Genomic DNA, 25864 nt, shown 5'->3' on the forward strand with positions numbered 1-25864 from the left:
AGAGTTCAGTTACCTTTTAGTTCTGAATTAGTTATTTTTGGTCGTTGTCTAAGGCTGGGTTGCACCATTTTATTTTAACTTTAACAAACGTTAAAAATCTGTCAAACTCCATACAAAAAGCTTCAGTTACCGTTATAGTTCCGTTAAAGTTGGTGGTGCAACTCAGCCTAAGAAGGCATTATGTTAGTTAACTGACTCACACAAACAAAATTACAGAAGCTTTTTCTTTTGATCTAGGGGCTGGGTAGTTAAGTATTTGCGTTCACTTTGGCGCCACTGGCAAGTATGGTCCTTTCATTCTCCAGTGGCGCTAAATGCGCACAAGTATCGCCCATCATTAGTGAAAAAGTGTAAATAAAAATAAACACATAAGGCAAATAGGTAACCTTTAATAATAATAATTACAATAATTTAATGCATTATATTATACAGTCAACTCTAAAATACTGTTATGTTTGATTCTTAATAAGACGTTTGTATACTGCATCACAGTAACCCGGTAACATTAAACGGGCGCGTTCGAACAAAACCACATTTATTCACTATTTCTCGGAAAGTTGTCTCTGGTCCTCTCGGGGCCAGATGGAGTGATCCAAGTGGGCTAAGTTTGCCCAGCCGTGGGCTCACCTGGGAGTTTGCCGTCGGCCCTCCTCGCTCACAAATAAATACTTAGTCCTCAATATTTACATCGTAATGATATGTACAACCACATCTATATTGTTAACTCTACTCGACATACAGTCTAATTGCACTATCTAGTTTTCAATGACTCGTTGTTTAGTCTAGGGCTTCTTGGCCTGTCTTTGGCAAGAAGAAGCAGAGTATAGCAGCAACTGGAAGAGAAAAAATCGTGTTAGTATAATCTATATATATAAAAATGAAACCCGTTTCGCGTTGTCACGGCATCACGTGTGAACGGCTGAACCGATTTCGATAATTCTTTTTTTTTTAATGTTTGTGGAAGTCCAAGGATGGTTCTTACGGAAATAATATTAAGAAAATCTCTACGCTAAGGCGGTACGAAGTTCGCCGGGTCAGCTAGTTATTATTAAAAGTGCAGCATTTGGCTAATAAATAATGGCTATTCTGGCATAAAATAATGAGCTAAACCCTCAGGCATATCGCTGTCAGGATAGGGTTCCTTTTACGGTCTGCACTTTTTTGGTAATCAAGTGCTTCAGGTAAGAGAGATTAAAAGGGGTAAGTGAAGCACTTACCCCTTTTAATCTCTCTTGCCTCTTAAGTATTTTTTAATTACTAAGTTCTGTTAACCCTGAAAGGTAAGCTACTTGTAAATATGCTTGTGTTTCGAGTGGGTTTACCACAAACTGACTCGTGATCCAAGGAACGCGGGTTCGATCCCCGCCGCCGCTCGACTATTGTGTGGGGAACCCACTCGTCATCATTCGTCATCATCATTTCAGCCATAGGACGTCCACTGCTGAACATAGGCCTCCCCCAATGCTTTCCATGTTGGTCGATTGGTAGCGGCCATCGGCTCAAAGTTGCACCGCGTGCTATGGAGAGGGCTATGCTTGGTGTTTCTTTGCGAGATCGAATCAGAAATGAGATCCGTAAACGAACTAAAGTCGCTGACATAGCCCGACGGATTAGCAAGCTGAAGTGGCAATGGGCAGGGCACATAGTACGCAGAACTGACGGCCGATGGGGCAGAAAGGTTCTGGAACCCACTCGTAACACAAGCATATTAAAATTTAGCTAAACACGAGGGGTTAAAAATAACTGCAACTTACTGAAGAGGAATGCTGAGAAGACGACGATGGGCACGACACAGTTGATGTCGATGAGGTAGCCGAAGGACAGGTTGCCGATGAGACCGCCGCCTCGCCCGGCGGTCAGGGACAGTGCTGCTGCCATTACCCTGGTGACAAGGAAGTAAGTTTTGTTAAATTCATCCTACTTATATTATAAATGTGAAAGTTTGTGTGGATGGGGATGTTTGTTACTCTTTCACGCAAAAACTACTGAACGGAATTTAATGAAACTTTACAGTATTATTGTTTATAACCCAGATTAACATATATAGGCTATAATTTATGACGATCTGTGACAAATTAAATTTCACGCGGGTGAAGCCGCGGGCAAAAGCTAGTTATTATTTATAACCCAGAGTCCCAGAATAACATATAGGAAGGAATTTATGACGATATTAAGGTGAAGCCGCGGGCAAAAGCTAGTTAGAATATAATATCTATGTCTCTGCCCGTCAATTAATTATTTTATTCTTTTGTGGGTACCTAATAGACGCACCCACGTGTCCACGTCAATATCGGTTTTTGGTATTTGCCTATAAATGCAACTTAATTTAGAGTAGATAAGTAACTCATGTAATGTTTTTAAAGTTGAATGTTAACTACGTTTTCTCTGCGTCAATTGCATTCGTTATATTAATGTTGTAAGTAGGTAATGTGATAAGCTTACAGCTCTAATAGGTAGTAAGTGAACGTAGGTAGATCTTTTGTTTCAAGAGACTTCCAAATGTAAGCATGAGAAACTACAACCTAACCTAAATTTGTAGCTACAACCCGGTCGAGTAACTGCGCACCTCACTGGAATTTGACTCTGTGTGCGAGCACATCTCTCTGCTTTCGCCCCGTTCGTATCAGAGCGTCGATGTAACGTGCGCAGTTACGGGACTATTCCCACCTCTCGTTCCCACCACTGCAACTCCTGTGTAGCCAGGATCTACAGCTTGACCGCCACAAAAACCCAACCAATGAAGGTCAAGTTTGTCCCGGGGGAAAGTTAAACTGTCATTGGACCCGCAACGAAATTAATCAGAAGAACATAGGAGGAGTTCGAAATTAAGGTTCGACTTCCCTCCATTGCAAAGGGGATGACAAGTGACAAACAAAGGTGTGGTGCGCAGTTAACTCGACCGGGTTTTTAAGTTATCTGCAAAATCAGTCCCAGAACTGCTCTTACCTAAGGTTCGTAGGGAACAAGTCGACCAGCACACAAAACACAAGACTGATGGCGAGCGAGGTCAGCGCTTCGAAGATGCACGACAGAACCAGATTCTGTGTGGAGTTCTGCACGTAGTACAGGCCGACGGTCACCACGCCGGCGAAGCCCAAACTGAAGACTGGAAGAAGAAATACGTAAGTTACTATACAAATTTTAGACATTTGTTTTTATGAGCTAAGGCTTAGAGACTGGAACTCAGTCCTTTAAAACCAGTCCCCTTGGCAACGGGTCGGGAGAGGCCAACTCTAGTCTAAGGCTAAGTTGCACTAGCAACTCACTTTAACCATAACTTTAATAACAACCGGTATTTTTTGTGTGGAATTTGGCAGATTTTTGACGTTTGTTAAAGTAAGATGGTGCAACTTAGCCTGAGTACTAAATTCACCACGTAGGTACCTAATCTGTTAGATTTGGTTTTACTATTGCCTTAAAATGTTTCACGTATCTATTTAAATTAGGTTTTACTAACCAAAACTACAGCTTATCAATAGTACGTAAGTAACTAGCTACGATGAAAAAACAAAAACTGCAATTACCAACTAGGTATACCTACCTACCTAAATTTTCTATACTCAATCTCACCCAGTGGCACATGGCGCGCTGATAGACACTTGAACCCTAAGTATGAGATAACAGTTTCCTATAACTTATCTCTAACTTTCAGATGTTTTTATCTCTGATAAACTTTACGCACGCAATATCGCGTACTTCACAATATGTTTATCTGCAAAATTCAGTGGCCTTCAATAAAAGAAAATTTTGATATTTTCCAAACTCGACATTCCGTCTATCGGGCTTCATAATTTGTAGGAGGTACAGTAAATAGACAGTTAGTGACACTCAAAGTGGCCAAAAAGTTGACAACGAAACCGTATTCCAATTGTTACAATGACTTTGGCTACTTTGAGTGTTACGAACTATTTGACGCTGACTGTACCACTGCCACCGGTGACTACTTAAATAGGTAAACAAAATTCTCGTATCGACAACAACAAATTGGTAATCATTTGGAGCCCTAAAGGCCGCCCAACCAGTTAGCAATATAAGGCAAAGGCAAGTGGATAAAGTGGTTGCCACACTCACTGCACGCGCGTGTAGAGTTGACCTAGGAAACCGATTTGGTCTGACCTTGGGGGGTTTGCTGTACGGTCACCAGCAGGACTGTTTCATAACACCGATTCCGTATTTTCATAACAGTAAGTTAGAGAATCTGAGGATCGGACTTGCTAAGGAGTTCTATGTCGAGCTGTAGGTAGACTGACGACTTTTTAGTGAGCATTTGTCACCACGAATTAGTTGAGATAAACTTTTTATGAGCTGTCTTTTTTACTTCTTTCCCATCTTGCAAGCTCCCAAGCATCCCACTAACGATGCTTGTTTAATAGAAGCATCAAATCGAACGCACAGCGTTGAATAGAGCTCTGTGATTGGTTACTCTGTGTGTGCTCTGTGTTACCCTGTGCGTCAGGCCTCATAGTAGTGTTTGTGAATACGGGCGTGAAACAAAGCTCATGCATTGTACTTTTAATCCCAGCAAAAAAGATTATTCTATTATACTCACTCAGGAAGAATTTGGCTCCAAGCTTGTGCACACACAGCGGCAGCCACAACGACGTGGGAATGCAGGCCAGACCGACGATCAGGGTGTGCATATATACGCTGGAGTCGATGGTCTTCAGGCAATCGAAGGGATCTTCGGAAGCTTCATCGGCCACCACGATGCTAGACACATCGCACACCGAAGCAGAGGTGTTGGGGAAACGGTGCTCGAACTCTTCGTAACGGTTGAACAGCTCAGGGAACCAGATCATGAGGGTGTAGTAACTGGAAAGAAGAAATAACGTATAGAATTCTAAGTCGAACTTAGTTATTATGTTTGGTTCTAACTAAAAATTCCACCTCAAGCGTAAGGCCCAGAACAGACGGTGAAACGCAGCTGCAACGAAACTGCAACTGCTAGTTACTTTTGAGTTGCATCTAAGTTTCTGCCATAGCGTCCGTTAAGAGACCACACATGACGCGACCAGTTTGAAACTTTCAGTTTCAGTTTCATTCATCAGAATCATCAGAAAGTTGCAGTTGCGCTTCACCGTCTGTTCTGGGCCTTAGTTTTACAAGAATGAGCTAAAAGATTTTGGGATGTAAGTAATAAAAACTTGCAAGTTTTGAGATTAATGTCCAATAGATAACGTTAACATTAGCACTCGTAGTTGTTTTGACAATATGTGTAATTATTTCGTTTGGCTCTACCAGATAAGTAAGTAGAAAAAAAGCTAACATTAGATGAATTTAAGATTTTAAAGATAAAAGCGAAGTTTTTTCAGTATATAATACTCGAAAATACAATAACTATCAAACAATAAGTTGTTACTTAGTATTACCATTTCGGACGTTACGCTACGTTTGCTTGAGTTCTTACGTTCTTATGTTTAATGAATGTAAGCTTACGTAATGAGTATGTCCTACTTCTATAATATGGTTGAAGACCGCTCAAGAAAAGCAACAAAAATATCTCTACACGTGAAGTCGGAAAATCTCAGCATGTTTACATAGGTGAGACTTGCCACATGGAGGAGTTGGCCTTCGATTAGTTCTACGATACGATATAATCACTCAATAGGTCACTTTAACGAGCGATTAACATAGGTAATTGTCTTACAATGATGTGTTTTGAGCCAAACAACGGTGTAGCCGATGGAAGGGGGCAACTGTTCAGTTACGAACGACAATTGAAATATTTTTTAAAGATAATAAGTAGGTAGGTACTATGTTTGTAATTACAGGTTAATACACAAGTTAACTAGAGTAACTAGTTAATTAACTTTTCCAGGTATTAATTTGCTCGTGGTAAGTGGGCGCACTTTCACAGCCTAAACGGTCGATAGGAATCGAACTAGGTAAAGTTAAAGTCCTCTAGAATCGGCAGTCGAAACAACCTTATTCGTAATCTGTGGTCTAATGCATAAGTTAGTTAAGTTCCTTGTAGTCGGGTTAGGAGTCAACAAGTTGGACTTTTGTTGCCTCTACCTACTCTAAATAATCTAGCGGTCTAATAAATAAACTATAGCGGACACCCGCGACTTCGTACGCATGGATCCCGTTTTACACCCTTAGGGGTGGATATTCGTAAAATCCGTTCTTAGTGAGCACCTACGTTCAAAAAGGAACCCCCATGCAAAAGGGACTCCTAGCACTTGTAGTTTCTGAGATTTCGTGATGAGTCAGTCAGTAAGTCAGTCAATCAGTCAGTGAGACCTTTAGCTTTTATAAATAAAAAGCTTTCCGCCCGCGGCTTCGCGCGCGTGGATGACTGAACCCTATGTTTTTCCAAAATAAAATTTAGCCTATGCAACTCGTGGATAATCTAGCTTTCGAATGGTGAAAGAATTTTTAAAAACGGTCCAGTAGTTTTTGAGCCTATTCATTACAACCAAACAAACAAACAAAGTTTTCCTCTTTATAATATTAGTGTAGATTATGTAAATAGGTTCATTGTCATTTCTTACCTCGTAGTTAATCCGAATTGGATGATGCAGGTGAGAATGGTGTACTTGAGGTAGGGGGGTCGGCAGAGAGCCTTGGTCTGGGTCCAGATCTCGGAGAACAGCCGCTTCAGGTCCTTGGGCTTGCGCATGCTGAGACTCCTGACAGATTTCTGGGACACCTGGGAGGCGACTGACACGGTGCGGACTTTCTCTTTGAGACTTTTGATCTGTAAAGAGAAAATTTTATCATTAGTAGGTACTCAATTAGTAAATTGCCTTCGTCTTGGACTGTTTCTCTATTTCAGGGCTGAGATAAAAGAAAGTAGGGAGACAAAGTGGTGGATATCAATACTCGTATGGTGGGATCTTAGTTTTTATGTTATTTTCACTCTTGCTTGAAATAACACATCCATTAATAACCTTGAATGAATTTGCTGGAAGCCATTTGGTGAAACCTATTTCAGTTCAGTTTACATTCAAATAGTTTTACCGGGTAGTTGTCAGTCATCACCAGTCATCGCCTGTGTAACTAAGGTGGACGAATGTGCAGACTGCACCAGAGTTTCGGTAGGTACGTGCCCGTTTGGCCCTTTTATAATCAAAATATCTTACCGGGTAGTTGTCAGGATCATCGCCAGTGTTTTGTCTGTAGATGTCCTTGAGCACGTGCAAGGCGTCATCATAGTCTCCGCACTCCATCATGAACTTGTAGCGACTTAGGTGTAATAATGTGCAGCACCAAAGTTTCGGTCTTTCGCCCCCTTTCTATAGCAAAAATATCTTACCGGGTAGTTGTCGGGATCATCGCCAGTGTTCTGTCTGTAGATGTCCTTGAGCACGTTCAAGGCGTCATCATAGTCGCCGCACCCATCATGCGCTTATAGCAACTTAGGTGCAAGAATATGCAGCACCAGTTTCGATCTTTTGGTTCTCTTCTATCACAAAAACATCTTACCGGGTAGTTGTCGGGATCATCGCGAGTATTCTGTCTGTAGATGTCCTTGAGCACGTGCAAGGTGTCATCATAGTCGCCGCACTCCATCATGAACTTGTAGCCACTTAGATGTAAGAATGTGCAGCATCAAAGTTTCGATCTTTTGCTCCTTTTCTGTCACAAAAACATCTTACCGGGTAGTTGTCGGGATCATCGCCAGTGTTCTGTCTGTAGATGTCCTTGAGCACGTTCAAGGCGTCGTCGTAGTCTCCGCACTCCATCATGAACTTGGGGCTCTCGGGGAAGGAGAACAGCCAGAAGCCAAGCATCGACGCCGCCACGAACCAGCTCCAGGAGTCGTATGAGAACGCTCCTAATGAAAATATCTTACTGGGTAGTTATCAAGGTCATCGCCTGTTTTATGTCTTTAGAAGTCCTTTAGCACGGCCAGGGTAACATCATACGAGTATGCCGCACTCCATCATGAACTTGCATAAACTTAGGAGCAAGAATGTGCACCACCAAAGTTTCGGTCTTTCTTCTACAACAAAAATATATTACCGGGTAGTTGTCGGGATCATCGCCAGTGTTCTGTCTGTAGATGTCCTTGAGCACGTTCAAGGCATCGTCGTAGTCTCCGCACTCCATCATGAACTTGGGGCTCTCGGGGAAGGAGAACAGCCAGAAGCCAAGCATCAGCGACGGCACGCCGCACGCCGCCACGAACCAGCTCCAGGAGTCGTATGAGAACGCTCCTAATGAAAATATCTTACTGGGTAGTTGTCAGGGTCATCGCCTGTTTTATGTCTTTAGATGTCCTTTAGCACAGCCAGGGTAACATCATACGAGTATGCCGCACTCCATCATGAACTTGCATAAACTTAGGAGCAAGAATGTGCACCACCAAAGTTTCGGTCTTTCTTCTACAACAAAAATATCTTACCGGGTAGTTGTCGGGATCATCGCCAGTGTTCTGTCTGTAGATGTCCTTGAGCACGTTTAAGGCATCGTCGTAGTCTCCGCACTCCATCATGAACTTGGGGCTCTCGGGGAAGGAGAACAGCCAGAAGCCAAGCATCAGCGACGGCACGCCGCACGCCGCCACGAACCAGTTCCAGGAGTCGTATGAGAACGCTCCGCTTTCCATTCGGATGCCGGTGATGGGGATGATTCCCCACGCGATCACTGAAGGGAGAATAGTCATTATTATTAGGTATAAGTAGATACCATCGTTCGTTCGTTCGTTTCAGCCAAATGACGTCCACTGCCGGACAAAGGCCTCCTCCAAGGTTTTCCACAATGCACGGTCCTGCGCTGCCCGCATCCAGGCTCTTCCCGCGACAAAGTGACCGACATAGCTCGCAGAATTGCTAACATCAAGTGGCAGTGGGCGGGGCACATAGCTCGTAGAGACGATGGCCGTTGGGGCAGAAAAGTTCTTGAGTGGCGACCACGGTCTGGAAGACGTAGCGTGGGCAGGCCTCCTACTAGGTGGACCGACGATCTGGTATAGATACCATAGTATTAAGCAATAGGACCACCAAAATTTTACAACCCATTTTGGTGGTCGTCACCTTTACTTACTTAGTTTGGGATCATCATCATGGTTCCTAACAATGTTCGGTCTTTATTCATTAATTTTAAATTAAATTAATTAGGTACTTAAGTATCGGTCGTAACTTTACCTAACAGATAAGTGTTACTTAATTTGTTTCACTTGGAGCAAACATAAGTTTTTTTTATTATCTCAATATGTGTTTTTTACGTTAATTAGTGGTTACCACGAGAGCTAAATTACGCGTTGAATTTACGCAAATGCAAATAGACACTGTTCGAAAGATGTTGCTAAATTTTACATAAAAGTGGTGCTTACGGGGCAGTAAGATGACACCCAGAGTCCAGAACATTTCCATCCAGCAGAGAATCTTCTCTCTGTACTTGGTAGCTTGGAACTCTCCCAGGTATGGGAAACAGATACCCATGGCTCCGGCAACGCTGTAATGGAAAATACAATATTTTAAAGTAAATCACATAAACTAAATGAATCCATTAATATGTAGATGAACCTCCTATACCTATATAATACCTCTCTGTATTGACTGAAACTGGGGTATAATTCTGATAACTTCGAAATACAGATCAGTTTGATTTCATTAGAGAAAAGTACGAATACGATATTTTGTGTCATGATCTCTTGCATGAGAATCGCCCCCCAGTCATTATCACAATATAAGTATCCTTTGTTTCATGAATTGTATACAATGATTCAACACTCAATAATGGCAAAGGTATTCTATGTCAACCGTAAAAAGCAAGAATTTAAATGATGACTGATAACAACTTCGCAGTGGCCGTTATGTGGTAAAAAGTTAGTAACACTAAAGTTTATGTAACGTACCTAATTTTTTGTTCTGATAACTAAGTAGGTGTACCTAACGACACTAAGCATGTTTTTCAACCATGACATGTTAAATTCAAATTCGTGGGATTTTACTAATTATTCGTACAAGATACCCGTTACGATCGTTTAACTTCTTTAACCACACTCTATAATTAATTATTTTCAAATATTTTATCGTTAATCGGTTTTTATTATCATATTTTGAATTAAATAAAGTATTTGTATTATGAGTTGACGACATCGCGTCCACCCATTTATCATTTAATTGGTTCATGTGGGAACCGCGCACCATTATTCGCTTGGATCACAAGTTGTGCCATTGTTCGGCAAATCGTCCCGACAATGAGACGTGTAGCTAAGCCAGTTAATTAAAGACGTATCTGCTTCTAAATAACGTGCAGTCACGTGTATCTACACAAGGATAGGACCTTTTCTTTGCCACGCTTTGCGGATCATAAACTATCCATACATAGCTTAGAAAGTAAACAACGAAACCTATTGATTTTAAGTCATTGTTGTCTCGTAGTTTTCGAATATGCTCTAATTAATATTGGTGCCAATTGCCGGAGTCATGCTTTTAATTTTAGTTAGGTTACTTGGCTTTAGTACTCTTATTTACTAGAGGCAAATGGGAATTGGCCTTCATCCACAGTCCGGCAAGAGAGAAGTTAGGGAGGCCTGATGGTTGCAAAGTCCCTGGACACAGATAGGTAATTAATTATGAATAAAAATTGGATTCGAAAAAAATTATATAGTAGGTAGTTTATGAAAAGGTATTTTTGGCAACAATTGCTATTGTTATAGAATCTGTGTAGATGCATTAATCTCCGATAACTTAAATCGGAATGCGCATTGTGGACAGTGCAGTGCACTTGACACAGTTACGCTGTCGAAATCTAGAAGTATGGGCAAAAATGTACCCCGGCTCACCTTTCACACTTCAATGAAAACATGTTCATTTACATTTTGATAAAAACAAGGGTCTTCTGCTTTGCTCGTGGTATTTGCGTTCAAGCCAATAAGTTTTAAAAAATAATGCCCTAGCTTGTCTTTGGAAAAAAGTATCTTCAGTAAAACTTGCCCACGTTTGACCCACGGACTTATTGTGTAAATTGAATATTATGAAACATGCTACAAAGTTACATTTTTGAAGTAATGGTTTTAGGAAAGAAACCAAAAATTTTATAGACACTTCATATTTCCTTCATTTCAGTTTACTTAAAACCGCGGTTAAAATGTCAGTTTTTCGTTCAGCGGTTTTTTAGTTGATAATAGTCAAAATCTTTGTACCTACCTATTTAATTTTTTCATATCACAGAAACTTACGCAAAACCGTTGACGAATCGGCAAGCCATGAAGATGGGCAGGATCTGGACGAAGGACGACAGGATTCCGACGAAGCCGTCCATCAGTAGTGTGGAGACCAGCACCACCTTACGGCCCTTGGTGTCGGCCAAGCAACCCCAGAAGTATGACCCGATCACCATGCCTGGGGAAAATGACGTAGGATTACATTAATGTAAGGCGTCCCAAACATTTTTTTACTGTGACGCTCTTGGGGCTTTATCCTTTACTTGGGAAGTCCCCATGATCAAAAGCTGCCTATCATAACAGAACGCCCCAGGGCATCGCGTTCGCGGCTCACAGTTTGGGTAGCACTAGCCCTGCACTAATACATTTATGGGTCTAGTTAAAGTTCATCATTTGAAAAACAAACAATGTAAAAGATGGCATAGCAATGTTAAACGATTCCATCAATCACAACTTGATGAATGCAGGATCGCGTTTGTGAACGTGCAGACTGATGTACGCTTTAAGTTATTCAGTTACTTTTCCCTTTCAACACGTGTTAATCATGTGATAGTCAATTGCCTTATTACATTATAGTTTATGGAATAATTCCCTCTTCACGCTTCCTCTACTACTCTTGCCCTGATAGGCTGTCCTCCGCGTCAAAATAAAACAGGATCTTTAAGGGTCCATCCAAAACCAACATTGCCAGTATAGGCATCGCTACTAGCCTGCTAGTTAGACCCGGGGGAAAATTTGTTAGATAGACCAAAAGATTACTATCACGGATGATGATGATGAGAGTGGCTCCTACAGAGCACGTGAAATCTATTTCCAACTGAACGGACTTCACTGAGATAAAGTGATACGTCACAAGGGTAATCGATTCGCAATAATTAATATCTACACAATGGCAAACGTGACAATTTGCGTTCATAGGAAAGAAACGGTAAGTGCTACGCAATTAAATGCCAGTTATCTGTTTTAACGAATATATTTTCTTGTAATAAAAGTCAAGTGAGACGCATAATAATACACATTTAGATAGCTACTTGGAATAAATTTTACGAATTGAAAGACCAGTGTCGTGGGCCGTGGCATTACTGAGATGCAACGCCACTATGCTGAGTGGCCCACCTTTTCAGTATCATATTGTGTATGTATGTAGTTATGTATGATAATGAACAATTTTTTTTAGGTAGGTAATTTGAGGTGGAATTGTGTAACGTTATGAACTGTCAAATGATAACGATTGCTTTATACAATTCCACCTCAGATCAACCTAAATTCTCAATTTTTTCTTCTTTTAATGAAAAAAAAAACCTGTTAAATTCGTAGCAGTTTTCTGGAAATGGGATAGTTTGTAATCAAGTGCAAATTCTAAAAGATATAAGGTAGGCATGATTTGATTGTTCTGAAGTCAAGATTCATCTTTATCATCATCATCAAGTCAGAAGCTATCATCAAAAGTCACTCACCCAACATAGGCGCGGCGGTGAGCCAGCCCTTGTCAGCGGAGGTCATGCGGAAGTCGCATGTCGCGGAGGGCAGCACGAATGACACGATGGTGATCCCGATGGCGGTGTTCGCGTAGATCAGCCCCGTCACCGCCAGCAGGCAGAAGTGGAAGCGGCCGAAGCCTGCAACAGACAGAAGGGTTAATACAGTTCTTCTTTAAAATATGGCCATCAAACACCGGGGTTTTCTGTGCCAATGTCACGTGGAAATTGATGTGTAAGGCTGGTTTTAGTGTCACGCGGACCGTCCGGTGCGGACGGCCAATCTATATGAACTTCTAGGGAGCGTTTTAGAGTAATGCGGTCCGGAGGAACCGCTCCGCTCCCTAGCAGTTCATACAGATCGGCTGTGCGGAGCGATCCGCACTAACAGTCCGCGTGACACTAAAACCAGCCTAATACAGTTGAGTGACCACGGTCGGGAAGACATAGCGTGGGCAGGCCTACTACTTGGGCCGACGATCTGGTAAAGATCGCTAGAAGATAAATTAAGAATCTGGATGCGGGCAGCGCAAGACCGGTCGTTATGGAAATCCTTGCGGCCTTTGTCCAGCAATGGACGTTTTTTGGGCGAACGAACGACCGAGTTGTCGCAGGCTGCTTAGCACGAGGTAGGTAATATTGTAGGGTTAAGCTCGGCCGAAGCTTGCAACATTCCTAAGGTTTTGGCATCGAAGAACGCGTGGCACGAGGTAATAATGTATGGTTAAACTACTGGTTTGCACGAAGCGACACTTTCGTGTAATTTCGTGAAAATATTACAATTAATCTGTTGAATGTGTTACTCTCGTAATTTTCACATACTTGACATACTCTTCAAGGGTGGAATTGCTTCCATCTTTTAAAGAATGGGATATTTAGGTCACCATCCGCCCATACGTATATTCCTATCTCATTTGTTACTTTTGTTTCGATACTTATTAAACCGGATTAATATTAAATTCAAATGAAAATGTTGAATAAACGAATCATCTGTCTGTTAATAGATACAGATGTTACCAAATTTATTTAAAGAAAATGGGAGTACCTAATGAATAGCCGTCGATTAATGAAGTTGATAAATTAACATCTTTTGTCAAAGTGCCAAATGCTTTCTCAGGTCTTTTGATTATTTCACTTGTATTTTTGCATTAAACTGCTAGTTCTATTGTTTGTTGTATTGTGTAGAAGACGATAATAATTGAAAAGTTAAATTAGTTTAGGTAATATTAAATGTAATAAATTATTCGGGACTTACCTGTGGCAGAGATCGCAGCCTCAAAGTCTGCTCCATGCTCCAAGAAGTCTAAACCTGCAAAATGAATATGCAAGTCAGTATTTTATCCTTGATCATCTATTATAATCCTATCATTTTAAATAAGTAACTTAACTGATAGAACAGGTCGTAAACCTCTCCTCTCTATTATTAAAGTTCCTTTATTTAATTCGGTATCTTTTTGAAAAGCCATTTCGTAGAATCATGCTGTCTATTCGACAGTTAGCACTAAACAGTCAGAATTAAAGGCTGAAATAAATGTTTGATGACTAAATAACAATTGCATATCGTGCTAATGTACGTATCTGCCGTCTCTAAATACTTGTGATTGGCACGCCTCGTATTGGCATTCACCAATAAACGTACGTCCTCAAATTGGTGATCGTCGTCTGTCAAAATTATGCACGCCACTATCGACCGAATGTTCTTTGTGTATGAAAGAATACGGTGTGCGCGCGATTGACAGTTCGCATAATTAGTTATTTGAGTGACTGCGAGAGATGACTTTTCTCGATGTATGAATATTGAACTACCCTCACGTGACAAACTTGAAAGACTGCGTGACTTATTTTTTAAAGCAGGGTCATAGCACTACCATGCACCTTTGTTGAACTGCCAAATTAATTATGGTAAATGATCTGGGACTAGCAATTTTTTTTAATTTTAGCGCACAAAATATTTACTGGAAATGTTTGTACACAAATACGATATCTTCAATTTCGGAAAAAATATGTTTGTCTGTGGTTAATGCTTACAATAACAAATGACAATAAACAGTAGAAGAAATACCTACTTCTTTTTTAACATGAACATGAATAAGTTTCATATTTTTCGGCTTTAAGGGGTTTTCAAAGGAAGTTATCAAAAGCGATAGTAAGCTAGTAGCTTAACCGCCAGTAGGTAGGATTAAGATGACATGGAAAATTCGTCAGACCAACAAAACAATCTTGTTTATGACTTGTTTTGATAAAACCGTGGTAGCTTGCCGTAACCCTTATTGATAGTGTCACATTTCAAGTGTTTAACCGAATGTGTTGTTGACTAACAGCTTTTATCTCGATATTGTCTATTGGTTAGTCAAATGATAAATGCTTAACTGCAGTCTTTTGTTCTTAGTTCCTGATAAATGCCAAGATTATACTTTCGCAATTCTGCATTTGAAGTTTGATGATAAAAATAAAGTCAAGTGGGGACACATAATACCTATTTATACTTATTATGATGCAAGCCTATCATGTTGCATTCTGTTTATTATTGCGTTTTTCAACTAAATTTATTAGTATGGTAAACGGACTTTCATTGATGGACTTAATTTTTGTAGTAGGCGGATATTTTTAAATCGATTTACATGAGCACTAGCATGAGATGACTAAAACACACCTTATGTAATTATCGACATTGATTACCTAACATTGGTACCTAACATGGGAGACTTTACGAGCAAGTATCTTTTTAAAACGTCCTCGCTACTTTTTGAAGTGTAACTAGTCAAGATATCTAAAACAGTTGGATTTGCATACGTTAGGGAAATAATTTATCACTTTTAACTAACCATTAGTCTTAATTAATCTAATTGTCTACGTCTAGTTTATACTACTTTAAGTGGTTCTTACCGCTTTGTAGTTTTCACTGAAATAAAGTGTTATAGATATAAGTGTTGGTTGTGTCTATAAATTATTGACCAATAATGTCAACTAAAACAATGAATGCACTGATAATATAAATTCCCATGTTAGTAAATTAGGTAAGTATGTTATGAGTAAAAGATAAAATAGACATTAATCATTTTATGCAACGACGTGCATTCTAAAATGTTTTTGTTATCTTATACAGGTTCAAATCCTGCTTGCTAGAAGCATGTTTGTTGAATTTATAAATACATTGATTGTACAAAAGGTTGTTCAAATATTTTCAGCTACATCTCAGTCATCATTATCTTATCGTCTTATCTACAGTGCAGTAGTTCTGTGTGCCGACTGGTTAATCAATTAGACAATGAACATGAAGGCTTCAGTCATAAATAAATCACCCAGTAAACCCTGTGACATGTCGCGCAGGGCTGCCATTACAGTCATAAACTTTCATATTTTTCCGAAAGAAATAAAACCAATAGGTTGTTATTATTATCCCCAAATTTTGGTGAAATTGGTTTTCCCGTGAAGTCAAGAAAAGCCTATGAATATTCAGCAATATTTCTTTTTTGAAATTTGTAATTTGTCATTTATTGTGTTACGAACAATAAAAGATATTATTATTATAATATTTGCGAATCATCTATGTACCGTGAATTTTATTAAATACTGTAACTTATTTTAGTCGATTGTGCATAAGAAATGTAAGTTGCTTTTCCAGGTAGGTAAAGTTGTATGTGCTATAGGTTTTACATAGGTACTTTATGTGAAAAATCAATGGCATTAAGTGCACCGCACCGGTTGAATTTTTGTTATCTGTTATCTGTAGGTACAGTAGATACAGGTACATATTTATTAACAAGCATTCCAACATTTATAGCATCATTTTGAATAAATACCACACCGGACGCTATCCGGACGCCTGAAACAAATTTTCGGAGAAATCTGATTTTCCCGGATGGCAACCCTAACCAGAGTTTATACATTGGAGCGTTTTTATCAGCTCCTTGTGTGCGGTGTTCTTTACTGAGATAATAAACGACAATGACATGGTCAATTTAATTATTGTGGCATTGTGTATTATAGAGCGATTTCGAAATGTGCCACTGGATCTGGTTATTGTAAATATTATAAATTTAATGATATTACTAATACTTTTAATAGCTCGTCAAATATTTGAAGAGTGAGACGTAATAAACATGAGAACTCCATAAAGTAGTTTCATCTGAAAGATTGATTAAAATAAAATGTGATTTAGGATTATTTTTTCTGCACTAACATCAAAGCAACTTAAATCTATATTGTGATAAATAGAAAAATATATTAAAAATACCTTTTTACTAAGTATGTATATAGGTACTTCGCATACCCGGGAATCGAGTCCAGGTTCCGGGTTTTCCTCTACCACTACGATGATCATAAATGAATGGTAGTAGCTAAACGTCAAAAGCTTTTTGGGAACTTTAAAATGGTTCTTATGACTGAGATCTAAATGCAGTACCTAAATTGCTAGTAAATATTACCAACTGACCAAATAGGTTTCTTTGATGACTTCGAAGCTGGCCACACAATTTTTTTTTTACTATGGAAAACAAAATTTTCAATTTTGCATTTTTTTGTTTTCGTGGCTTCTGGCCAGTGTCAAGCTAAATTTAATTAAAGCTCTTTACATTTTGAAAAAAGAACATCCGAATTTGCGTTTTCTTTATGATTGCACATTGTTTCTTGCCAGTGTTATTACGCATACGGTTATCAATCGTAATTTGTAGCTCAATCGAAGGTTCCGCGGGGCAGGATAGCGACGTAAGTATGCAAATGGTAAGTGACATTGCGCGAAGGTTGCCCCGTACGCGGGCGCAGCGCACAGGGATACGGAACCCATGGTCACCAAACATTTTGGAGTGTGGAATTACTCAACTTATAATTATTACGTCAAAGGACTGACTGAAAGTTATATCACCATACAGACAGGATCGAATTAGTAAAAGTGTAGTGTTATTAATTAAGAGGTACGGATTCATAAGACTGTCGGTGTCCACGGACAGAAGCCATGATGTTCCGAAAGCCGAAAGAGACTTCTGCTTTGCAACTTTTTCTATTAGGCAAACTTCAATTGATTACTACAAACATTCAAAATCCAAAATCTGTCTAGCTAGAGAATCAAACCGTTCGCAAGAATGATTTCAATAGATTACAGATACTTGTAGTTTAGGAGTTTTCAACTTAAAACAAAAATTGTAACTCAAAATTTGTGCTCCGACTGGGTTTAAGTTTGATGCTAAACGATTCGTGTAGTTAGAGCAATAAATTGATTTAAGTAGGTATACCTACCACTTATCTTAATAAATTCATAATACACAAAACAACAAAGACGCATTGAGAATCAATTTCGTGGTGACAAAAATCTGTTGCAAATTGATAGCACCTAATTATTTCCTACTTAACATTTGAATGTGTTATTAATTACCTCATAAGTACGTAAGTACGCGAATTTTTAGCGGTGCAAATTCAGATTGATGGTAATCGATTACTGCAATGACGGACTTGGTGAGTGTGACGGAGGTTGTGCTTAAATTATTTTAGCATACCTAATAATATACCTACTTAGTCTGTAATTCTAGATAGATTAAGTACCACTTTATAAATGTCTCTATGAAAATATTCAGTTGAAGAAATCTGAGTCTATTCTGCAAATCTCAATTCTGTGAGCTTAACTTACCTAGACTTGTTGTTTACAAACCACGGCCTACGTTATATTTTCATGGGTTCAAGAAAAACAATTGAAGTAAGTTTTTAAGATGCACGTGCACGAGTTGCCTATTAGATTTCCCGCCAAATTATTTGTCATTTTCTTTATTTTCTGGCTGCGAAATAGATTGCATTGTAATAGGGTAAACCACCCAATTATTGGCACTTTAAGCAGCTACTTCACAAAACCGATAAAATTTGCATGTAAAAATATGTTTTATCAAAGAAAAAAACATTTATATTGGTCTTTTAATCTTTGCAGAATATTATAAAGTACTTATCATTAATAAATTAAATCATTTATTCAACATAGTGTACGTTTTAAAAAAATACCTCAAAATACCAGTTGTTGGCATAGCCAAACCTTTTATTGGCAGTGATAATTACCTATTATTGGCACTGTTCTCGCAAGACTGAAAAATAGCTGCTAGGTCTTATGTAGAGGTTTTAAAGAGATTCATGATAGAAATAAACAAAATAAAATCATTTGTTATAAGAAAAGTAACATTTATTTGTACAGGAACATACCATATCAGTTCAAACGCTTATATTTAAATATGGTTTTAAACTTTCCATAAACACTTTTATCAAATCTTCTTTTCTCTTCGGAAATACTTTTTTGATACTGATTTTTATTTTATCCAGTCAACAAAAAGCTGTTCTTCCTCGTCAGTTAAAATTGTGAACGGACCGGGCTTAAAGCGATGATCAGGATGTTTCAATCTGAATTGTATAGTAGACCGTGGTACCACTTTCAAAGCCTTTCAAAGGCTTATTCCACTAATCCCAGGGATTAGTGAACTTTTTATTCATTAATCCCCGCTAACGCCAATGGAGCTTATAATGGGGATTAATGAACTTTTTATTTTATTTTATTTTTCTTTATTCAGAAAACTACGTTAAAAAATAAAATACTAATGTAAGAATCGTGTACCTTCTATTTATTATTGGATAAGAACTCACTTATTGATTATTTTTATAATCAAATTAAATTAAATTTAAGCCTGATTACAAAGGTATTAATTTACACCATTTTTATCTTGTTTCATCTTGGCCCAAATTTGTGTGTAATCGTTTCCATCTTCTTTTAAATGATGAATGGGGAATAACGATTCAATATCCATAGTGCTTTTGGTTAATCAGGTAAGTGTTAATTTTTTTTAAGTATTGTAATCAGTCTTAAATTTAATTTAATTTGATAATAAAAATAATAAGTGAGTTCATATCCAGTAATAAATAGAAGGTACCTGATTCTTACATGAGTATTTTATTTTTAACGTACTGGGGATTAATTAACTTTTTAGTTCATTAATCCCCATCATAAACTCCATTGGCGTTAACGGGGATTAATGAACAAAAAGTTCACTAATCCCCGTTGACGGGGATTGTCAACGGGGATTAGTGGAATAAGACTTTAAAAGGCTTTGAAAGTGGCTGAAAAGATAATATTTTTATTGGCACCTTTTTAACCAATGTTTGACACCCGTGCCAATAAATGGATTTTATATAATTGGCAGTGGGCCAACATTTGGATTGGTGTATCTGTTATAGTCAAACCTCGAAGTTCCGGCACTCCTAGGTTTGACTAGTCAATCCTCAGGTCTGACTAGAAGTCTTAGTCAAAGCCCAAACATTTCGGCCTTTGACTAAATAATGTTAGTCAAACCTAGGAGTAACTAATTTGGTCAGGCAAAGGTCGAAACTCAATTTAATGAAATCGGGGTTTGACTAGTCAAACCTCAATTAAGACTTTAAATAAACTATACTTCATTCTGATCTCGAACTTATTGCATGGGCGTTACGGTCGGTTTTCACGCGCACGCGCAGCTATCTCTTTAGGTGAAGATACGAGTAACTAAACTTATTTACTAAGGTTGTTTGTCAGTATTTCTAGATCGATCTTGAAATTACTAATTTTTAGGGTTCTGTTACCTTAAATTAATGATAGATCGCCCGGAGTCCTGCCAGCAGGACTTAAAGTACTTCCGGTAGGACGCAAAATTAAAAGATCACAGTTTCGTAAGTGTACATTGTACAAATTTCAATCATTAAAGGATAAAGAGTTAAAACGGGACCCTATTACTATGTATGAATTCGCTAAAGGTTGTCTGTCACCAAACTCGTATCTCATGAATCATCCTCAATATATTTAGTTTTTTATTCACTTTAAAAAAAAATCAATAAAATACTTAAATCTTTAAGGGGGCCTCCTATACAGCAATCGTGGCTTGTTGCAGTTTTCTACTCGATATTAAAACGTAAACTGGTGAACCCTTGAAATATTCACATAATATTTAGTTGCATATCTATTTTAAAAATAAATCAAAATTAAGTAAAATAAATATTTATGGACATAAAAAAACAACTCCCAAGTCCCATACAACAACAGAGTCTCACGGAACCCTTCGTGAGCGAATCCGACTCGCTCTTGGCCGGTTTTCTATTTGCCGTCTACTTTGGACCGAGTCTGCTAGTCGTTTCTAGGATTGACTAGGCAAAGCCCGAAACAGATTATTTTAGTTTCGACGTTTGACTGAACAGTTTAGGCACTTCTAGGTTTGACTTAGTCAAAGGCCGAAATAAGAATTCACTTCGGGGTTTGCCTGAAGGCCTTGGTCAAACCTAGGATAGACCAGTCATTCCGCGAAGAGACTGCATATCGACCTTTGACTATGACATATCCAAAACGTTAAAAAATATTTTAAATGCAATTTAAACTCAATTTTGAGACAAACTAGGTATAATTTTTAATAAACTAAAATTATTTTGAATACCCTTTTATTGGCATGTGTGCCAATAAAATGGATAAACAGATTTTACGCATACCAAATGTTGGCACACCACAAATAATGAAAAGTTGGCGGTTAAATTATAAAATTATGTTTTAAAAAGGCAGTTAATATATTCAATAATAAGACAAAATGATTATGTATAGGGACAACAAAATAGATTTGCATTTTTTTTAAAGATTATGATAGCTCTTACCTTAGTAAAAAATTAATATTTCGATTGTTTTTTTCGCACAGGTCCCGGTTTGTCAAACAAATGGTTAATGCGCCGCGATGTTTGAAAAAATAAAAAACGTGTGTAGCCAGTTGAGTAATAAATGATATTACTGTTCAATTTCTACTAAAAAATATAAGGTTTGGCAACAAAAAACCTTAATTTTCTTAAAAAACTGGAGCATGCCAATAAATTGGTAGAGTGCCAATGATTGGGTGGTTTACCCTATGTGTTTTGAAAGTTTGATTATGAAAATAAGTAACTTGTACCTAATCTGTGGTTACTACGAATTAAAAAAAACATTACTTCTATTGTGATGGCCTTATAACTCTACTATTTTAATTCTGAACTTGTTTTGATACACTGAGATAACGATACATGGGTTGGATTAATTCTAATGGGCCCAAAGTGTGCTCGAACGGAGACTTTTGATTAGCGTGAGCTCTTCAATTAAGAACATTAATTATTAGGCCAAGATGTAATCTATCTCAGCAGCTGTGAGATGGCAAACTTTAATAATCCTTTGTTAATACATAGTATTGTTGGCATTGAAATGTTAATAAGAAGCTTCTCTAATGGCTTCTTATACCAGAGTCAAGCTAAAAGACGTATAACATTGCCGGAAGAAAAAATGCTTAAAAAGTCAATTTGAGGACTGGAATATAGTACAACTTGATGCGTCATACGTAGATCCATCAATGTCGGCACTATCAAAGTTTTTGAGACAATATCAAGAAGATGAAAATAAAGTTAGGTCCTTGAGATACAGTGATAACGTTAAGGATTCGTCATTCGTTGGGTTTTGCCCGACTTTAGCGCAGATAGTCTACTAATAGGCGTGAAATAGATAAAGTGCATAGATGAACATGAAAAATAGAACTGTTTTATTTTCTGGCTTATTTAAAGCCGTCGGAACGGAACGGATCGCATAAGAACTTTCCTTGTTACCGATCTTCAAAACAGTTTCACGAAGGACTCGCGACTTAAATCATTGTTTCTTAGTCTCTCAAGTTAAATATTTTACTGCTTCTACACATATTAATTTTAAGGTGCTAAGTAGATGAAAAAAGAAGTACCTTGCTTAGGCTCTATTGGCGCATTCTTGGCTTAGTGGTAGTGGTTAGCAGTGGACCAGAATTGGTCGCGGAAGTCCAGGCTACGGCTGGATACTCGCGACACCCCCATTCGGGCGATGACGGAACGCCGCGGAGGTTTTAGTGGGTATACCCCGTCCTTTTCAGGACGGAGCACCGCCCTTCTCAGGGCGCCGCGAGTCCCACACACCACCCTGTCCTCCGGCAGTGGTGACGGTGCGCAAAGCATTTCCTCCGCAACAAAACACAGTGGACCAGAATGGACTGAAACGCTGATAGACGCTAACAAGGATGATTTAAAAAATTCTAAATCCACTATTTAAAATTCATTGAACATGAATTACAGGAATACCAAGTTCTAGGTAACCGTTTACATGTAATTTTTCTGCAACTCTATGCGGGTAATTATGCACTGATTTGCAATTAGTTCATGGGTTGTAGATAAGTAGCATCATTATCATTGAATTGTCTGCAAATAATGCCACCGGAAACGAGGCGACGTGCCAGTGAACCTTGTCAAACTGTCAAATCCTTTATTTGCACGTTTGAACAGCTTAGATGAAATAAGAACTGTTTATTTTGTTATTAAGATCGCGTTTCGTTGAACGAATTTCAGTAAATAAATTACGTGTAATTCATTAGAATTGGAATTGTAGGCTTGTTTATGTACTACGGAAGTATTAATCACAGAGTATTGTTTTTCCTGAAAGGATTTACTAATACTAAATTTTTAAAAGTATAATAATATCTATTTCAGATATTGAGACAAATTGTGAAATAACGTTGTTATTGTTCCCATTTATCAATCACTTGTGGGCAACAATTTAGACCTCGTTTACAAATTATGGTGTCGGAATTTATGAGCCACCATTAAGCGTCTGGCGTGACTCTTTATTCTTAATGAAAGGGAGCAAACACCCAAAGTAATTTTACACTTTGTATGTGTACACTATCTGGGAATCGATAGGTGGAGAAATCCAGTCGAAGTCTTAACCACTGGACCATAGAACACTGGATAAATATTGTACTGAAGGCTAAAGTTCATTCATCGAACTATTGTGCAATTATTTTGTTATGATACACTATAAAATAAACTCTAATCACGATTTAACCATGATCTAGATGTTGTTCAAATAAAATTAATTATGGGGTAATAATTAAAAGAAACCATTATAGAATTAACTTTACTGATAGAATATCTAAGAATGCAAATAAATTACAAGTAGTGGCATTATAAAATTATAAATAGTCAAAACCTCACAAAAACATCGTTAAATTAAATCAAAATTCCTCTAGTTATGTTGAATTAAAGAATTCTCGCGGAAACAATTACGTAACATAGATAGCGAGGACGTTAATATGATCTTTTTATACAGCAAATATTTTCGATTTTTTTGCCAAAAAATTATTAATAAAAATGACATTGATTTAGAACGTGGGATACAGAAGTGTCCTTACAGTGCAGTGGTAATGATAAATAACAACACATTACCTTAATACTTTAGTTTAAACTTGATAACGTTTCGCATAATTTGGTAAGGCTACAGTATTTTAGATTTACATTATCTATTTTGCATAGTAATGAGCATTACTTGGCAGTTAGATCTGTATTTACGACACTCAAAATTTAATTCAATTTCAAGTTTACATTGAGGCATTTATTGGTTGAATAGATCTATAATGCGTTGAATCGTCAAAATTCAATTCAATCAGGACACTCGTGTGGTTTTGGAATACCGGCCTTAGAGGACAATTTAAAAGAGTAGAGGTCACGATACCCTACAGGGAAAACTAATTCTCAGTCGTGACGTCTCGTGAAAGGTAAAAGCCTGCGTCTTAGAGGCAATTCCAAAATACTTAATTACTGAAAACAATCATAACTGCCTAGTTTTTCACTTAACTTACATTATAAACTCTACAATTTATATCGTCTCAGTACATATTTTGCGATGCTCAAGGAAAAAGAAAATTAATTAAACCGGTGTCTTCATTTCCTTACTTGCTTGAGTGCCATAAATAGAATATTTTATGGAATGCTTAAGTTACATGGAAATCCATTCGAGGAAAGCGGAAGAAAACGAAGAAAATTGTTGTGAAATTTTTAAACCTGGATCATGAATTTGTATCCCTGAAAATCATGTTGCGATAACAATTTTTACCGCTATGTGGCACAACCTTAAGTCTTTCTCAGTAAAGAGTTTTCAAGGAGAGAGAACCTGTAAATTTTTACACTTTTCAGGAACGATAAGAAGAAGGAAAAACTGTATCAGATGAACTAAGTTGAGTTTACATTTGATGTTTTTCTTCTGCGCCTCAACCATATTAAATTGTATAGAGTTTTGTTTGTTCTATGTAATAATTTAAATGCTAATAATAAATGGAACGATTCTTTCGAAATGTGGCATTGTTCTATTTTATGACACAACGAATAACATACTGTGAATTACACATAATTCTATGTTTACGACGGTCCTGAAAAAATGTTATGTTACGGACTATTAAATGAAATACTTATATTAATTAATGGTTCGTTTGTTTCATAAAGTCAGTCATGTTGGTTTCTATAAAATACTTGGTTAACGAACAGTTTAGTTCAATGTACGCTAGGGTTTTTTAATGACATAAGGATGATGATTTCTGTTAAGACAAAACAGTTAGGTACTCGTCAGCCTTTGAAAATGTAAATTTTCATAGTCCTCCGTGCCGTACTCATAGATTCTTTAAATCTATTCATAATTTATCAGACTGGTACCTTAGTACGGTTTGTATTTGTAAGTTTGTGTCAATATGAACAAGTAATTTCGCGGTGAGTGACAGCCGTGCAGTTTTCAATTTTCAAAGCGATTTTGGACAAATTCGTTGACATTTACGGTACCTGAAATGCTATTGTGTGTGTATCTGTATCATTTCGAGTCAAGTCATTTCATCATCTCAAACTTTTGACAGATTTGACTCTACCAATTTGAGAAACGTTGCCGTTTATCGCCAGTCAATTGTTTAGACCCCTTCTGTTTAACGTTTTGGATGCAATTTAGGGATTCGCGACGTAGGTTTTATTTAATTGATTATGTTTTAATAACATACGATATTGTTTCTTTTTTTTCACAATTGAATCAGTAGGTATATTATAGTGAGAAGAAACACTTATCGTTATTGATAACTCAATATAAAAGCCACCAGAAAAGCCTTTACAAATGTAACAGCCACATCTGTAGAGTCCTGAAAAAATTTAAAAAAAAACTTAAACTCACCCATTTTGGCTAAAACGTCAACACTTTCACTTTAAAATAAAGTCCGTTGAGATCACGTATTGAGATAATATGCCGCGGACCAATTTACATCGTCACCCAGCGAGGATGTGAGCGCTGCGGTACCGGCGCGTGCGCAAAGCCCAAGGATTCCGCGTGGTGCCTACAGAGGCTTGTGTGCGAATGGCGCCTCGCCACTTGCACTCGACGAGGACTCCTTCTGTTGATAACGATAACGATCGCTCATCTCTCGCTATCTGACGGTGACCA

The 25864-nt window shown here is 38.0% G+C and overlaps 1 protein-coding gene across 4 annotated transcripts; it reads right to left on the bottom strand.

Annotated features, from left to right (window-relative positions):
- Nucleotides 1–369: 369 nt before the first annotated feature.
- Nucleotides 370–25864, bottom strand: LOC114365177 (synaptic vesicle glycoprotein 2B). Of its 4 annotated transcripts, XM_028321672.1 has the most exons (13): nt 13985–14190; nt 13853–13906; nt 12577–12738; nt 11135–11297; nt 9281–9402; nt 8517–8592; nt 8062–8134; nt 7602–7694; nt 6495–6700; nt 4550–4812; nt 2947–3106; nt 1755–1882; nt 370–833 (listed from the first exon to the last, which is right to left on the bottom strand). In XM_028321672.1, exons 1-13 carry the CDS (start codon nt 14061–14063, stop codon nt 778–780), a joined length of 1635 nt encoding a protein of 544 aa, XP_028177473.1. In that variant the 5' UTR covers nt 14064–14190; the 3' UTR covers nt 370–777. The 4 variants fall into 4 exon arrangements, with proteins under 4 accessions (XP_028177473.1, XP_028177472.1, XP_028177474.1 ...); XM_028321671.1 differs by lacking the exon at nt 8062–8134 and having other exon boundaries at nt 8444–8592; nt 13985–14189; XM_028321673.1 differs by lacking the exons at nt 7602–7694; nt 8062–8134; nt 13985–14190 and adding an exon at nt 25598–25864 and having other exon boundaries at nt 8351–8592.

Source organism: Ostrinia furnacalis, unplaced genomic scaffold, assembly GCF_004193835.3.
Source record: "Ostrinia furnacalis isolate ACB-3 unplaced genomic scaffold, ASM419383v2 OfSCF7560, whole genome shotgun sequence".
In the NCBI taxonomy this organism is placed as follows: Eukaryota; Metazoa; Arthropoda; class Insecta; order Lepidoptera; family Crambidae; genus Ostrinia; species Ostrinia furnacalis.